The 18,020-nt window shown below is 43.8% G+C and overlaps 1 protein-coding gene across 3 annotated transcripts in view; it reads left to right on the top strand.

The window, feature by feature from the left end:
• POLD3 (DNA polymerase delta 3, accessory subunit) overlaps positions 1 to 18,020 on the top strand; it is a 58,817-nt gene that overhangs the window by 35,891 nt on the left and 4,906 nt on the right. For 2 of the 3 annotated variants that reach the window (XM_050937642.1, XM_050937501.1), the window contains exons 8-11: positions 1,243 to 1,405; positions 2,740 to 2,849; positions 11,878 to 11,972; positions 12,206 to 12,284. In XM_050937642.1, coding sequence (XP_050793599.1) covers positions 1,243 to 1,405; positions 2,740 to 2,849; positions 11,878 to 11,972; positions 12,206 to 12,284 — 447 coding nt within the window. The remainder of the gene's footprint in view (positions 1 to 1,242; positions 1,406 to 2,739; positions 2,850 to 11,877; positions 11,973 to 12,205; positions 12,285 to 18,020) is intronic. The other variant, XM_050937584.1, reaches the window with a different exon arrangement.

The raw sequence follows: 18,020 nt of genomic DNA, 5'->3' as shown, positions 1-18,020 counted from the left end.
GTTGCCATGTGTGGTGTGCTGTGTACTATTCTGGTACTGAGCTCCTGCGAATACACCCCTTCAATAACCTTTGTCTAGTGACTGAAAGGATGGAGCAGCATTGCCAGGAACAAGGGGGCCGAGAGAAACTTGGCTCTTGGGAACTAATATGTGTCTTCCCTAGCCTCAGAAACTTTATCTCAAGACTCTGGCAATAACAAACAATGATTGGGTTCTCTGACTTTTGCCGCTCAACATGCGGATGGTCGTTTTGTGTCATAGGTGAGATGTGTTACCTAGCTAGGATCACTGAAACTTTGCCAGATGAAGCGCTGACCCGTTTTTGGTGGATCTACGTCCAACTGACGGCTTGTTTCAGCATGAGCCAAAGGATGGGTGCCAGGAAGATGCTGATGGCAATTTTATTAGAGCTGTCTGCAGTCTCTGATCACATTGATCGGGAGGTTTTGTTGACTCAGTTTTTGAATATTTACTCTTGCTCCTTGAAGTATCTAAGATGTGGGTTTTAGCTTGTCACCTCTCCTGTTCAGTGTACATGTAAGGCTGCTGAGTGAAATAAAGGCATTGTGGTTAGGCAGCTGGTGTATAAGACCACTGCCTATCATTCTGACCAATATTGTCTCACTGGTTTTTTGTACTCCCCTGTCTGTCTGTGCCCATGTGTTGTCTCTTGTCTTGTACTTAGATTGTAATCTCTTTGGGGCAGGGACCATCTCTTTAGTCTGTGATTGTACAGTGCCTGGCACAGCTGGCTCCTAGGTTATAACTATGGCTCCTCAGTGCTGCGGTAATGCAAATAATAATCGTGGGCTACTGTGTCACAATCATAGAAGCTAAACACAGCTCCATCTGCACTTCATCAGTCCTGGATTTTGCTGTTTCTGTGCTTCTCATATCTGACTAATATTTGGACTTGGATAGGAATGAAGTGGCTGAGCTGAACCCAGAAGATGGAAATTATGTTGCGTTGAGGGCTTGATCTAGAGCGGTAGAGGGGATCATGCCTGCCCCTTCATATGGAAGTGTGGGCGTGCTCTTTTTCTGGTATGGCTTGCAGTTGTAAGGTCATATAGGATCCCTTGATGCTTCTGGATGTGGTCTGTAGAGACGGCTTCCATCTCTGGTTGACTGAGACTGCAACCTTTCCTTTTGCATGCAGATACTTTTTATTAATTCCTTTGTCATTTCCAGTTCATGCTGAATAACCAATGTGCGCTGTTACTTTGTTTGTATTATTCACAGATAGGCTTAAAGTCAGCTCTGAGTGTGAACAGCCAAAGGAAGAAAAAACAGTAGCCAAGCCCTCAGTTTCGGTAATGGAACCAAAATCACCCCCCAGTGCAGCAGTGGAGAAACCTGGGAAGAAAATGGTGCCTGTGAAAATTCAGCAAAAGGACAGAAGAAGGTAGAGCTGTGGTTTTCAAACACTGATCCATAGGACTGCTTGCTGATGCAATGCAGAGAGCTGCCTGGGCATGTGGTGCTGGCTCAAATCCTTGTTTCCAGCAACATAAATTGCATTAAAGACAGCTAAAAATATATTAAAAAGCTTTCCTAGTATTTCTTTTCCATGTAAGCAATAGCTGTAGCTACAGTAGGGACATTATGCAATTGCAAATGGTAGGGGGGTGGTCCAGGTAATCACCAGTGGGCGGGGAGGTGTTCTACAAGACAATATCTGAGTTGTGACCCACACTGAACAAACTTGGTAACCTCTGAGAGCAATATGGGGAGCTGGCAAGAGCACCTGTATTGCAGGCTGGATTTATATTCCCAAACTTATGTGTACAGACAGCTTTCAACATGTGAAGTTCTGCTTGATGGTTGGAGTAACTGATGGACTGCTGCTTTTTAAGACACTGAATTACGTTGGATGATGTTCCAAGTAAAATTAAGCACAGTCCTGTGTTTTTAATCCAACCCAGGCTGACAGACCAAAAATCATTACAGCCTCATGGCTGTTCGGTGGCCTGGGTATAATTAATTGGTGGTCTCATTCCATTTCCTGCTGCATAGGTATACACATCACCCAGCTCACTGTCACAGCTGCTGCTCATTGGCCTTCTTGTAGATCATCTCATTTGAGAAGCCAAGGGCCTGGAAACTGCACGTTGGCAGTGCAGCGTAGGGAAGACTACTTGGGTTTACCTGTTCTATGAATATGCAGAGGCCTTCAGCCTCCAGGGCTTTTAGTCTGGCATGTCGCGCCAGCTCTGAAAGAAGAAGGAAGCTGTTTTTACTTTTCCAGTAGCAAAATGCGATTACATTTAAAAAGTCTTTAAAAAATGGCTCCAGAAATCTGAGACACTACCTCATAGTCAGTAGCAAGGAGTCTATCAAAATAACTTCTGAGTGGGTCTGTTAGGACACTAGTTCTTAGAAGGCTGAGCTGTGGTGACGAGGTCAGTAATGCACTCCTGCCAGGCTACCTTGGTCAAGCGAAGTGAGGTTCTAGACAAACCTCTCTGCATGTTGCACTGGAGGGGTGCTCGAGAAATGTTCACCATAGGAAGAGCTGGGAATGGGTGAGAAGGGTGATCTTAAAAAGGGGGGAAAAAAAAAAAAAAGTCCATACCTGTGTTTGTAGCCACTTGAGTACTTAGTTGTGCGTTTTGGAGATGTCTGTGAGGTATTTGGTTTCCTTGTAATCTGAAGACTGTAGTTGCCTAAATCTATGTGTCATTTTTTATAAGCACACTTAGAGGTGTGAAGCATGTTCAATTTGTTCCTTTGTGCCAGTAGAGCAAAGAGGATGGCTGTGTCAGATAATGATGAGAAAGAGGATGAAAATCTGAAGAAAAAGAGAAGGCGAATCAAACGACCTCAGTCTGACAGCAGTGAAGACGAAGGTAAAAAGATGTGATTTACAAGAAACTAACCAAGGAAACCTGGAACAGGTGTTCTTGTTTTGACCATATTATTAAGTGATGACTTTAACAGCGTTGGGTGGTGGTAACAGTTGAGGGAAAAATTTGGAAGACCCGAGAAGTATTTGTGGGCACAGTATCCATGCAAGTGGCTGCAGTTTGAGTTTCTCTCAATATTTTGGCCACAAGCCACCTCAGTGTGCCTTCTGGAGGCGCCAAGTAATTTGATCTTATTGTAGCTTAGCTCAGACCTGGTTCTGTCGTCAGCGAGTATGCTGCCAGTTGCACTAACTTGTACATTGTGGTTTCTTTGATATCCTGTGAGAGGTATAGCACTCTCCTCAGTGTCATAACCAGTAGGGTCCCCCAGGAGTTAGTTTTTAGGATCTTGAGTATTCATAATGTCTATAGAAATGGTTTGGATGACAATACTAAAAATGAGACTTTCAAGAATGCAGTATGATAGACCCAGGCCAGTTGGGAACAGCAGAGTAGTAGAAGGGAGATATACTGGCCACTGGATAAGCAGTTTTCTGTTCCCTGAGTGACCAGAGCAGGGGCTGCTCCAAGCTAATGAGAACACCTGACTCCAATTAACCTGCTAAGAGTCAGGTGAGGCTGTTAAGCACCTGACTCTAATTAAGGCCCCTCTGATGCTATAAAAGGGCTCACTCCAGTCAGGCAAGAGGGAACCAGAGGAGAGGAAGTGCGTGCGAGGAACTGGGAGCAAGAGGCATGCAAGAAGCTGAGAGTGAGTAAGCATACTGCTGGAGGACTGAGAAGTACAAGCATTATCAGACATCAGAAGGAAGATCCAGTGGTGAGAACAAAGAAGATGTTGGGAGGAGGCTATGGGGAAGTAGGCTGGGGAGTTCTAGCTGTCATGCTACTGTACCAGAAGGCACTCTAGAAAGCTGCAGTCCACAGGGCCCTGGGCTGGAACCCGGAGCAGAGAGTGGGCCCGGGTTTCCCCCAAACCTCCCAACTGCTGATCAAACACAGGAGGAATTGACCTGGACTGTGGCTTATACCGAAGGGGAAGGTCTCTGGGCTGTTTCCCGACCCACAGGGTGTATCTGTAAGGCGAGCAAATCCGCCAATAAGCACAGGACCCACCAAGGTAGAGGAGGAACTTTGTCGCAACAGATAATAGAGAAACAGGAGGCAGAACAATACAGCCTGACCCAGCAACGTGCTGAGTGTTCTTGGCTCTCATTGACTTTGATAGAAGCTGAATGCACAGAACCTTGGGGCCTGTAATGAGGAACAGCACAGCCAGATTCCAAAGGATTTGGGTATTTGAGGTGACAGATGCTGTTCAATATAGATAATTGGGAACCAAACTGGGGAATGCATGTTAAATGAAATAGTCGTTCATTGAGCTGATCAGGAATAGAATTCGGAAGTTGTTGAAAAATGAATGAAACCATCATTCACTGCACAACAACAAGAAACGGTACAAAATATACTAGATTGTACTGGAAAAGGGTTGAAATACATAATGAGAATTGATACTCTTGCTTTATGAGAAATACTGTGCAGTATTTGAGAAACATTCCTAAAACGAATAGAGGTTGTCACAGAAGTTAGAGGTGGGAAAGACCTCTTAGATTATCGTGTCAATCTTCCTGCTAATTCAGAATTGCTTTCTTTGTTCACGTTTTGTCCAATCTAGTTTTAGATGTCCCACATGATTGATTTCTACCACTTCTCTTGTGAAACTGTTCTTCAGGCTGATTAAATCTCTCAGGGACTTTTTCCTGATGTTCCATCTTAATTTTTCCTTTGTTAATTTAGTCACATTATTCCGAAGTACAACTCCTTGTACCACTGTTTTAAAAAACAAAACAAAACCCTGCTCACCCTCCTTGGTATTTACATCTTCGTGTTATCTGGCCTTTCCCTTTAGTTCCCAAGCTGCTTTACATAGCTCTGAAGAGGGCAGATTAAAATCAGCCTGTCTAGCCACCTGATCATTTTCGTTGCTCTTCTACGATTTTCTTCCAATTTGTCAATATTGTTCTGGTAAGAAAGTGACCAGAACTGAATGCATCATTTCAAGTTTCTTTCTAGTAGAGCCAAAGAAAAGGACTATTCCATTGCTGTGCATATGTAACCCAAAGTTCCATTGGCCTCTTTTTTTGTTGCTATATTGCATTGCCAGTGCATCATATTTGCTGTACACCAACACTTCTGTGTCTCTTCTACATTAGAGTTCTTCTGGTCTCTCCCATTCAATACCTGCTCTGGATTATTATATGTTGGGAGGTTAGGTCTTCTGGGTACACTACCCTGTCACTTCCCTTAAAATTTGATCCAGGGAGATGTGTCTTCTCTTCTTCCTGTCTTGGTGTCTCTCAGAAAATGCCCTCAGCTGTTCTTCCTTTGTTTTCAGTTTTCTGTTCATTGTCTCTTTGTTCTAAGAATGGCACCACCAGACTCTTAATTAAATTAGAAATATAGGAACTGCCACACAGGATCAGACCAGTGGTTCATCTGGCCCGGTATTCTGTCTCTGAATATGTAACTTATAGGTGTTGTAAATAGTCCTGGCATAGTGCTACGCCTCTTCCCCTTTTGCCCAAGTTCACTTAAATTGTTTGTAGCCAACCCCAGTCAGTTTTGAATCCAGAAGACTGGTGCCTTTATTGCTTAAGCAGAGACCTTCTCAATCAAATCTGATTTAAAAACAAGGAGGGGTTAGAATTCATTGGAATACTGAGACAAGAGCAGTGTGTCATCAGCAGTAATGCATAACATTCTGTATGTATATAAGAACAAGAATATAATTGATTCCAGTGCTTCGTGAATCCAAGCTCCTTCCTTGTTCGAATCCTGTTTGGCTTAGAAGATTTTCACTTGAGCAATGCAGTTATAATCAGTTTGTCAGATTAGGCTTTGTCTAGGCTAGAAAATGTTGCTGCTTTGATTTTATCAGTATAGTTAATATCAAAACCCTCGCTAGGGTGGATGCATTTATACTTGTATAGTTTATTGCAGTTCAGGAAGTGCATTACCCTGTATTGGTATAAGGCACCTTTATATTGGTATAACTATCAGTAAACAGATCACACTCCTACCCAAATTTAGGCTTCTAGGTAAGAGATTGAAGTCCAGGACCTTCATGGTAGCATTCTCTGCAATGCTTCAAGTTCTATGCGCAGGGCCAGTTAGACAAGCAAAACTGCAGGGTCTCAATGTGTGGATGAGAAAATGGTGTAGGGAGGAGAGGTTTAGATTTATTAGGAACTGGGGAAACTTTTGGGAAAGGGGAAGCCTACATAGGAAGGATGAGCTCCACCTAAACCAGAATGGAACCAGATTGCTGGCACTAAAAATTGAAAAGGTCATAGAGCAGTTTTTAAACTAATAGCTAGAGGAAGCCGACAGGTGTGGAGGAGCACATGGTTCGGACAGAGATATCCCTTAGGGGGAAGATCTATTAATGGAGATTCTCTGTCCTAGTAAGGAGTACAGGATGGAAGATCATAAAATACAGGTAGGATCTCATGAGAAACAGTCAAATGAAAAAGAATCCCATTCAATGACATCATTAATGGCAGACAGATAAAAAGTGACCATTTTTTTTAAGTGCTTATATACAAATGCTAGAAGTCTAAATGATAAGATGGGTGAACTAGAGTATCTTGTATATGAGGATATTGATATAACAGGCATCACAGAAACTTGGTGGAATGAGGATAATCAATGGGACACAGTAATATCTGGATACAAAATTTATTGGAAGGACAGAACAGGTCATGCTGGTGGGGGAGTGGCACTACATGTGAAAGAAAGCGTAGAATCAAATGAAGTAAAAATCTTAAATGAACCAAACTGTACAGCTGAATCTTGATGAATAGCAATTCCATGCTTGAATAAGAAGAATTTAGCAGTATGGCTATACTACCGACCGCCTGACCAGGATGGTGATAATGACTGCAAAATACTCCGGGAGATTAGAGAGGTTATACAGATAAAAAACACAATAAAAATGAGGGATTTCAGCTCTCTCATATTGATTGGGTACATGTCACCTTAGGATGGGATGCTGAGATAAAGTTTCTTCACATCTTAAATGACTGCTTCTTGGAGCAGCTAGTCCTGACACCCAGAAGAGGAGAGGCAATTCTTCATTTAGTCCTAAGTGGAGCACAGGATCTGGTCCAAGAGGTGACTATAGCTTGACTGCTTGGTAATAGTGACCATAATATAATTGAATTAAACCTCCCTGTGGCAGGGAAAACATCAAAGCAGCCCAACAGTATCGCATTTACATTCAGAAAGGGGGACTACAGAAAAATGAGGAGTTTAGTTAAACCAAAATTAAAGGGTACAGTGCCAAAAGTGAAATCCCTGCAAACTGCATGGAAACTTTTAAAAGACACCATAATAGAGGCTCCGTTTAAATGTTTGCCCCAAATTAAAAAACATACTAAGAGAACCATAAAAAGGTGCCACCGTGGCTAAACAACAAAGTAAAAGAAGCAGTGAGAGGCAACAAGGCATCTTTTAAAAAGTGGAAGTTAAATCTTAGTGAGGAAAATAGAAAGGAGCATAAACTCTGTCAAGTGAAGTGTAAAAATATAATTAGGAAGGCCAAAAAAGAATGTGAAGAACAGCTCACCACAGGCTCAAAAAGTAATAGCAAAACATTTAAGTATATCAGAAGTAGGAAGCCTGCTAAACAACCAATGGGACCACTGGACGATTGAGATGCTAAAGGAGTACTCAAGGATGATAAGGCCATTGCGTAGAAACTAAATGAGTTCTTTGCATTGATCTTCACAGTTGAGGATGTGAAGGAGATTCCCAAACCTGAGCCATTCTTTTTAGGTGACAAATCTGAGGAACTGTCCCAGATTGAGGTGTCATTAGAGGAGGTTTTGGAACAAATTGATAAATTAAACAGTAATAAGTTACTAGAACCAGATGGTATTCACCCAAGAGTTCTGAAGGAACTCAAATGTGAAACTGCAGAACTGCTAACTGTGGTTTGTAACCTATCATTTAAATCAGCTTCTGTACAGAGGAGTGGAGGATAGCTAATATGTGAAGCCATTTTTAAGAAGGGCTCCAGAGGTAATCCCAGCAATTAGAGGCTTGCAAACCTGCCTTAAGTACCGACCAAACTGGTTGAAACTACAGTAAAGAACAGAATTGTTTAGGCCTATATTGAACATAATTTGTCAGGGAAGAGTCAACATGGTTTTTGTAAAGGGAAATCATGCCTCACCAGTCTACTAGAATTGTTTGAAGGGGTCAACAAGCATGTGGACAAGGGGGATCCAGTGAATATAGTGTACTTGTATTTTCAGAAAGCCTTTGACAAGGTTCCTCACCAAAGGCTCTTAAGCAAAGTAAGCTGTTATGAGATAAGAGGGAAGTTCCTCTCATGGTTTAGTAACTGATTAAAAGTTAGGAAACAGAGGGTAAGAATAAATGGTCAGTTTTCAGAATGGAGAGAAGTAAATAGTGGTGTCCCCCACGGATCTGTTCTGGGACCAGTCCAATTCAACATATTCATAAATGATCTGGAAGAAGGGGTAAACAGTGACCTGGCAAATTTTGCCAATGATACAAAACTACTCAAGATAGTAAAATCCAAAGCATACTGGGAAGAGCTACAAAGGAATCTCTCAAAACTGGGCGACTGGGCAACAAATGGCAGATAAAAGTCAATGTTGATAAATGCAAAGTAATGCACACTGGAAAACATAATCCCAACTGTACATATAAAATTCGGAGGTCAAAGTTAGCTGTGACCACTCAAGAGAGAGATCTTGGACTCATTGTGGATAGTTCTCTGAAAACATCCACTTTATGTGTAACGGCAGTCAAAAAAGTGAACAGAATGTTGGGAATTATTAAGAAAGGGATAGATAAGACGACAGAAAATATCTTATTGTCTCTATATAAATCCATGGTACGCCCACATCTTGAATACTGCATGCAGATGTGGTTGCCCTGTCTCAAAAAAGATATATTGGAATTAGAAAAGGTTCAGAAAAGGGCAACAAAAATGATTAGGGGTATGGAACGGCTGCCATATGAGGAGAGATTAATAAGACTGGGACTTTTCAGCTTGGAAAAGGGATGACTAAGTGGGAATATGACAGAGGTCTATAAAATCATGACTGGTGTGGGGAAAGTAAATATGGAAGTGTTTTTTACTCCTCCTCATAACAGAAGAACTAGGGGTCACCAAATACAATTAATAGGCAGCAGTTTTAAAATAAACCAGAGGAAGTATTTCTTCACGCAATGCGCAGTCAGTCTGTGGAACTCCTTGCCAGAGGATGTTGTGAAGGGCAAGACTGTAACAGGGTTCAAAAAAGAACTTGATAATTTCATAGAGGACAGATCCATCAATGGCTATTAGCCAGGAGGGGCAGGGATGGTGTCCCTAGCCTCTGTTTGACAGAAGCTGGGAATGGGTGACGGGATGGATCACTTGATGATTCCCTGTTCTGTTCATTCCCTCTGGGATACCTGACATTGGCTACTGTCAGAAGACAGAACATTGGACTAGATGGACCTTTGGTCTGACCCAGTATGGCTGTTCTTACGCTAGTAGGTTTAGGTCTCTGGCTAGTCTTCGGTGAATGTTTCAAGCCTTGCAAAGGAGTTTTCCAGACTGTAGTTACTTTCAGAATAATCGCAAATGAGGAGAATTTGAAGCTGCTGCAGCTTCTCACCTGGGAAAGACCAGTACTGAGCTTTGTTTATCTCAGCAGGTAGCACCTGCAGAAAAGATCCGTGATTAGGTGTCATGGGTGAAGAGGCTTGGTGCTCTGGAACCGCTCAGAATGAAGCTCAGATAGGACCCTCCTGTAGGGTGGTACCCCGCAGGGCGCACGCTCACTAGCGCGAGCCTCTTTGGCCTCATTGCCTCAGAGTGTTCAGCATGCGTTTTAAGTTCCCTTCAACGAGCCCACCTGAATAGGGCACCTGGGGAAGCCTTACGTGCCCCTTTAAGGGCCATGCACCCCCAGCTCCCCAGTCAGCAGTGACTCTCTGCCAGCGTTGTAAAACAGAAGGGTTTATTAGTCATCTGGAATACAGCATATAACTATTTTTGTTAGCAGAGAAAGTAAGAAGGTTCAGCAAAGTCCATCTTGGAGGTAGGGGGTGGAGAGCAAGGCTCTGGATCCCCCCCTAAGTCCCAAACCAGGTGACTGCCCAGTTTCCAGCAGCCCTCCCTTAGTCACGTCCAGTTGCCCATCCTCCATCCTTTGTCTCTTTCCCGGGCATCTCTCTTTGGTCTCCAACTCCTTCGGCTGGCTCCTTGCAGAGCATGGACCCTGGCCATCGGTTGCCAGGATACAGAGTGTCCAGCTATTGACTGAGCCCAGGGAGCTATATAGCAGTCAGTCCTGCCCTCGAGGGGTCTCTGCTACGATCACACGCCCTTGTCCCACCACCTAGATACTTGTGCAACACATAGGGGGCAGCTGGGTCACACACAGTATTCATGCAAAACATTAAGAAAGTTCCCACTTTGTCACATTAGGTTCTGGTGTTTGCACGACACCTGCCACATATCGACTGTTTGCAGCAAAGTGAAATACCGAGTCATGTGATCATGCTCGCTGTTTGTGTTTCTGTGTCTCGGTCGCTGGAGTAGTTATGAGATTGAGTCCTGGTCTGAAGAATGTAATTTATTATTTAGCATTGGCTGCCAACTGTTTTCACTGGAGCCCTGCTTCACCTATGAAGGTCAGTTGACCACACGCCTGGCACAGTCAGAACTCTTAACACTTAGTTAATCGGCTGGGATAGTTACAGATCCAACTACAGTATGCATGCTGCTGTACAGCCAGCAGAGGCAAGGAGGAGGTGGAGTCCACCAGGAACTGTGCCCCTCCCCAATCCAATGCTTCCATTGATTTTATTAAGCAATAGGTTGGAGGAGGAGGTTTACCCCCAGTACTAGCTCTCCCCAGGTTTGAAGCCTCACATAGCAGCAACTTTCACCTGGGCTGAAGAGGACTCTTCTTACAGCCACGTAAGCTAGTCAGAATGGTGCCTCTTGAGTGATACAAGGCACTTCTCCCCACTGCCCTGCGCTGAACACACGACCCCCTCACACCTCTCTCCCTCTGCCAAACCCAGGGGAGACTGAACCCAGATATCTTACATGACTACAAACCTTGTTAGCTTCTGTCTGGCAAAGTTATGAGAAGCGCCAGTGCTGCTGCTGCTTTCCACAGACTCCAGAAGGTAGCACAGCATCAGGTTTTGTTCCGTTTGCATTTGAAGCTTGCGCCACTGCTAGGTCCTCCCCACCCATCTACTGCATAATATAAACGCTGGAAAGATTGTACCAACAGATGAAATAATTCTTACCTAACCATTATAATGGGAGGATGGGGAGAGGGATGTCCTTTGGTGAGCTCTTCAGATCAAATGATAGTAACTTGCCCTTAATAGTTCCTTTAATCAAAGAATTTTAGCGCCTATATACATTAGTTGTTTGAGATTCATAGTACCCTTATGAGGTAAGTGTCACATCCATTTTACCCGTGGGTAGAGACAGAAATTGAGTGACTTAGTGAAGGTTGCTCACTGAGTTGGGAATTTAGAGTCTCCTAAGTCCCTCTAGCAGAAATTGCTTTGCCTCCCACTGTGAGGATCTGTCAGTGATTGAAATATATAGCTGGTAACTGATGCTAAAATATTCCAGTGGGGGGGCCTGAAGTTTGTGCCTGATTTTTTTTTTTTTTTTTTTTAAAGGTGCTGAGCATGCACCTCCCCCATTCCGGCCATTGAGAATTGGGGGTCTGCAGCACCTTTGACAATTTAGCCAGTCACTTGGGGCCTAAACATGGATTCCGATGCCTGACTTTAGGCATGCAACTTGGAACATCTTTCCTTGACTTTAATAAGACAGCAACTTTACAGGCAAGGGCTAAATGTACTTAACAAATGCCACGGGAAATGGTGCAAGCCCATACGAGGGCACTGTCCCAAATGTCATCACTATGTCCAGCTCTTTTTCTTTTGGCAGATGTCTCAGTATCTCCCACACCTCAAGAAGCTCACCCCCCCTTGCCTTCTCCAGAGCCTGCACTGAAAATTGAATTAGAACCAGCAACCACTGAGGTAAAGGCACATTATGGTGATAACTTGCATTTATATGTGGTTTTGTCTCGATCAGGTGGGGAAATCCAGGGTGTTTGCAGAAGCAGGACTGTAGGGTGTGCTGGGGGAGGGAGGATGGTTTGTCAGACCTGACTTTGATAATGAGATGGACATCTGGCTCTTGGTGATCATGCCCATAGGAGCTCTGTACACGCACCCTGCCTTAACGCTTGGTCCCTTGTGATACCCTGCAGGCTTCGACAGGAGGGAAGAAGCGGAAACGGAAGCGTGTGCTGAAATCCAAAACGTTTGTGGATGATGAAGGCTGCATGGGTAAGAATAGCGGCTCTCTCCTGCACCCACAAGTAGGGCTCACTTTACTGAAGAGTCTCTGAGTTTTTTGCAAGTTTTACAGACCAAACCTATCCAGGGAAGGGGCCCACAGTGTCCCTTTATTCTTCTTCTTGAGCTCTGAGGATTCCAACCCCGCTTTCCTGCACTCCGTCCCTCTGTCAGAGGAGGGTGGAGTGGAGTTGTCATTGACTGTCTCACTCTCAATCGAGAACTTCTTGAATATTTTATTTTGTTCCCTCTTTCCTACCATTATAGCCAGCACTGGCTCTTTCCCTTCTTTTCAAAAATGTATACTTTTTAAAAAAAAAATGCCTCAGATTAATTGGTGACACAAAGCAGATAGAATGCTCCAGAGCAGCTGGATTATACCAGTGCTTCTGGCCCTCAGTATAATGTGGAATACCCCAAATAAACTGGGTAAGAGCAACAAGCAGCTTGTTTGGGATTTAAAACTCTAAAAAGCAAATCCTTTGTTCCTAGCAGTCCTGTGTTCTCTAGCCCTTGGGAGGAGGCAGGTCTGAGCACAGATCTGGGAGCCAGGAATGTTTAAATTCTAACCCAGCTCTGATACAGATTCATTTGGTGATTTTTGAGCAAGGCACCTATTTCCCTACCTTGCAAGAGCGTTGTAAGAGTTAGGTAACGTTTATAAAGTTCTTTAAATTTGAAAAACTGGCAGAAGCATTATTTATACTAAGCACAATGTGTGCCTGATTCTATAAGTTACTGAGTGTCCTCAACCCCTGTGGATTTGAATGGAATTCAGGGAGCTCGGCTTATTCCAGGAGAGGGATCAGGTCCTGTGTTTTATATATCTCCTTCAAAGAAAGCTAAAGCCAGCTGGAAAGTAACTGATTTTAAAAGTAGCTAAAGGCTCTAGTACTAGGTTTTTGTCAGAGAGAAACATTTGTTGAGAATTGCTCGTTGCGTTTGCATGATGGGGTGTTTTGCCCTCCTGACTCCAGATAGGACAGTTAAGGCTTTTGGAAGAAAAATGAAAACCTTGCTCCAGAGCTAGTGTTTTAATAAGGTCTGCATCCAGAGCTTGCCATAATGAACATTAAAGCTTTTATTTCCAGCAAAGAATTCTGCATTCCTTTTTCTATTCAGCCTTTTCCAAATGTACCAGTACTGGGAAGCTTGCCCTTTTCCCCCACTGGACCATGGGTTTAAATGGTCTCTTGTGAAATAGGCAGACCTTTGGTTTACAAATTAATATCCACTACAGTTTTATGGAGGGGAAAATAAGGCCCTTGTGGTGCACTTGGAAAAGGCTCAGAGTAGCAAGGAGAGAGTCAGATGGGGCTGTGATGCTGAAGAATTGGATAAGAAGGAAATACTACTTTATGTACCAAAAATTTGCACCAGTCTGTGGTCCAGAACTTGCTGTGTCCCCATTTCATCCCGTCTCTCCCGTCTCCGATATAAAATATTTGTATCATTTGAATTACGGGATTTTCACCTTCTTAAAATTGGTTAAAGCTGCCTAGATCAGAGCCAAGATATTGGATCTTCCGATCTCATTGTTCTGAATATCATCCTGCTATATACTCTCCCTGGAGTGTCTCCATGATTTTAGTGCCATTTTCCCAAGATCTACTACAGCTAGAAACTGGTGATTGTAAAGCAAATCAAATACTCTAGGGCCTAGCCCTGAGAGGTGCTAAGCACCTGCTGCACCTAATTGAAGTCAATGGGAATTGTTGGATGCTCACCATCTCTTAGGATCAGGTCCTTAATCTAAAGGCCTGTCTAATGACAAATGTTGTGCAGTTTTTTAACCATGCTGACATAGCTGAAGTTCTGCAACCCCCTCCCACCACCATGACCACCCCAGTGTGGATGCAGTTATATTGTTATAAAGGTACTTCTGCTCGTATAGCTTAGGGCTTGACTGCATGGGGAATGTTTTAATAGGTGTACACTGTAGTTATACTGTTCTAATCCCCCATGGGGACACTCTTACTCCAGTATAAGAGTGGCTTTATTTTAGGTTTAGCTTAAACGCCTTTCCAAGTGACACAAGCTAAATGGAATAAAGGCACTTTTACGCTGGAATAAGAATGTCTACATGGTGGTCTATTGGTATAACTATACTGGTTTAAATTCACACCTCAAGTTATACAAAAAAAAAAACTTTTTTTTCCTGTGTATATGAAACCTGCATCCCGGAAAGGAAGGAGAGTCGCTTATACCGGTATGAGATACCTGGACACCATTATAACTGTGTCCACATGAGGGGTAACTTCTTTTGTTGATTAATAATTACGCCCCTAACCAAGAGAGTGTTATTAGTTCAAAAACTGTATGTGGACCAAGTGTTAGTTAACTCTGCTTCTTATGAGACTGGTTGCTAATGTCACAGTGGGACGCTTTCAGATTTAGTAAACTCCTCGAGGTGTTGGGCCTGGTCCTTGTTTACTATGGAAAAGCAGCATTTGAAATGTGCACTGGCTACTACAAAAATGCCAGACAGCCTAGCAAAGAAAAACATTCAGCTAAATGCTAGATTCTCTATCATACAGACAGTCTCTTACAGCTTGGGCCTAATGGAAACCCTCAATAAATGATTGCACACAGATAGGATAGTTTAACCTCCGAGGATAATTCATGCTAAGAGCAAAGGTGAGGAGTGTGTCAGCCAGGAGTAATGGCCTCTTTAGGCTGCTTGCTGAAAAGCTAATTGATTATAAAGAGAAACTGGCTTTGTGTTTAAAATCCCTGTTTGACTGACTAATCACACAGAGGAGCAGGATTTAGTACCACAGGGACTGGTGCTAAATGGTTTCTCCGAATTGTGTAGAAGACCTCATTTGATTTAGTTGGTACAACTAAAAGCCAGTTTTCCAGAAGTGAAGTTCAGACACCTGCAAAAAAAAAAAAAAGAAGAGTTGCTAAAGGAAAAAAATGGTTTACTAGAAACATACCAGAATGCTGCATTGGAAGCTGGTGGATCAGTGTTTACTTGTGGATGTTGATGGTGGTCATTAGTGGAGTTGACTGCAGATCCATTTAGCATTGTTTTAAAGAACTGAACCCTCCAGGAGAGCTGGCTGTATTTTAAAGAATCCTTATTGAGGTTGCTGGAACAAACCATCCTGATGTGTAGAAAGAATAGTAAATATGGCAGGTGACCAGGTTGGTTTAACAGTGAAATCCTTGCTGATCTTAAACACAAAAAAGAAGCTTACAGGAAGTGAAAGATGGGACAAATGACAAGAGAGGAGTATAAAAATATTGCTCAGGCATGCAGGAGTGAAATCAGGAAGGCCAAATCACACTTGGAGTTGCAGCTAGTAAGAGACGTTAAGAGAACAAGAAGGATTTCTTCAGGTATGTTAACAACAAGAAGTCAAGGAAAGTGTGGGCCCCTTACTGAATGAGGGAGACAACCTAGTGACAGAGGATGTGGAAAAAGCTAATGTACTCAATGCTTTTCTTGCCTCTGTGTTCACGAACAAGGTCAGCTCCCAGTCTACTGCACTGGGCAGCACAGTATGGGGAGGAGGTGACCAGTCCTCTGTGGAGAAGGAAGTGGTTGGACTAGCACAAGTCCATGGAGCTGAATGCGCTGCATCTGAGGGTGCTAAAGGAGTTGGCGGAAGTGATTGCGGAGCCATTGGCCATTATCTTTGAAAATTCATGGCGATCAGGGGAGGTCCATGATGACTTGGAAAAGGCTAATGTAGTGCCTATCCTTAAAAAAGTGGAGGAGGAGGATCCGGGGAACTACAAGCCAATCAGCCTCACCTCAGTCCCTGGAAAAATCATGGAGCAGGTCCTCAAGGAATCAATTCTGAAGCACTTAGAGGAGAGGAAAGTGATCAGGAACAGTCAGCATGGATTCACCAAGGGCAAATCAGGCCTGACTAACCTAATTGCCTTCTATGAGGAGATAACTGGCTCTGTGGATGAAGGGAAAGCAGTGGATATGTTATTCCTTGACTTTAGCAAAGCTTTTTATACCATCTCCCACAGTATTCTCGCCAGCAAGTTAAAGAAATATGGGCTGGATGAATGGACTATAAGGTGGATAGAAAGCTGGCTAGCTCGTCGGGCTCAATGGGTAGTGATCAATGGCTCCATGTCTAGTTGGCAGCCGGTATCAAGCAGAGTGCCCCAAGGGTCAGTCCTGGGGCCGATTTTGTCCAATATCTTCATTAATCATCTGGAGGATGGCGTGGACTGCACCCTCAGCAAGTTTGCTGATGACACTAAACTGGGAGGAGTGGTAGATACGCTGGAGGATAAGGCTAGGGTACAGAGGGACCTAGACAAATTAGAGGATTGGGCCAAAAGAAACCTGATGAAGTTCAACAAGGACAAGTGCAGAGTCCTGCACTTAGGACGGAAGAATCCCATGCACTGCTACAGACTAGGGACCGAATGGTTAGGCAGCAGTTCTGCAGAAACAGTGGGGTTACAGTGGGAAAGAATCTGGATATGAGTCAACAGTGTGCCCTTGTTGCCAAGAAGGCTAACAGCATTTTGGGCTGTATAGGTTGTGGCATTGCGAGCAGATCGAGGGACATGATCATTCCCCTCTGTTTGACATTGGTGGCCTCATCTGGAGTACTGTGTCCAGTTTTGGGCCCCACGCTACAAGAAAGATGTGGAAAAATTGGAAAGAGTCCAGCAGAGGGCAACGAAAATGATCAAGGGGCTGGAGTACCTGACTTATGAGGAGAGGCTGAGGGAACTGGGATTGTTTAGTCTGCAGAAGAGAAGAATGAGGGGGGATTTGATAGCTGCTTTCAACTACCTGAAAGGGGGTTCCAAAGAGGATGGATCTAGACTGTTCTCAGTGGTACCGGTTGACAGAACAAGAAGCAATGGTCTCAAGTTGCAGTGGAGGAGGTTTAGGTTGGATATTAGGAACAACTTTTTCACTAGGAGGGTGGTGAAGCACTGGAATGGGTTACCTAGGGAGGTGGTGGAATCTCCTTCCTTAGAGGTTTTTAAAGTCAGGCTTGACAAAGCCCTGGATGGGATGATTTAGTTGGGGATTGGTCCTGCTTTGAGCAGGGGGGTGGGACTAGATGACCTCCTGACTTCCCTTCCAACCCTGATATTCTATTATCGTTAAACACTGTGACGGCAGTGAAAGGGGGGAACTCCCAGTAAGTAAATCTCATCTGGGTTCAATGATTGGTTGGTTACTAAAGGAACCCTTACCAGTACTGCTTTGAAACATCTGCTATTACCCTCTCTATAGAAAGAAGCAACCACCTATGTTTAATTTGTGTCTCTCCCTAACTTATAATAACTTTCAGAGAGGTATTTTGTAAAAAGAGCAAGCTCTTCATCTGAATTTGAGAAGGACCAAGTTCTCTCTATCTAGGTGTACATACAGACATCATCACAACAGTCAGTGGATCTTCAGGTGCTCAGTGTGATGGGTTCTCCCCAGGGTGCCACCTGGAACTGGGGTACCACTGAGCCCCCCCCGACCCACCAGCCTGGGCTCCCTCTTACACTGCACTGCTGTGACAAGCTGCAAAGCCCCCCAGGCTTCAACCTGCACTTTCACCAGCATACATACAAGTAGGGACACACCCAGTTGTAGTTACATGCAGGCACTTTGACCAGGCCCTGCATATGAAGGCGACAGCTAGGGCAACAACCAGCTCCTCAGGCACATACCCCCTCCAGAGTATAAACCCAAAATTATACCATCTTGAGCTGCACAGAGAACTATACAGTGTAAGTTCATAA

The sequence above is a fragment of the Gopherus flavomarginatus genome, chromosome 1 (genome assembly GCF_025201925.1).
Source record: "Gopherus flavomarginatus isolate rGopFla2 chromosome 1, rGopFla2.mat.asm, whole genome shotgun sequence".
Lineage (NCBI taxonomy): Eukaryota > Metazoa > Chordata > Testudines > Testudinidae > Gopherus > Gopherus flavomarginatus.
Note: the sequence above shows the minus strand (reverse complement) of the source record. Positions and strands in the feature narration are given on the sequence as shown.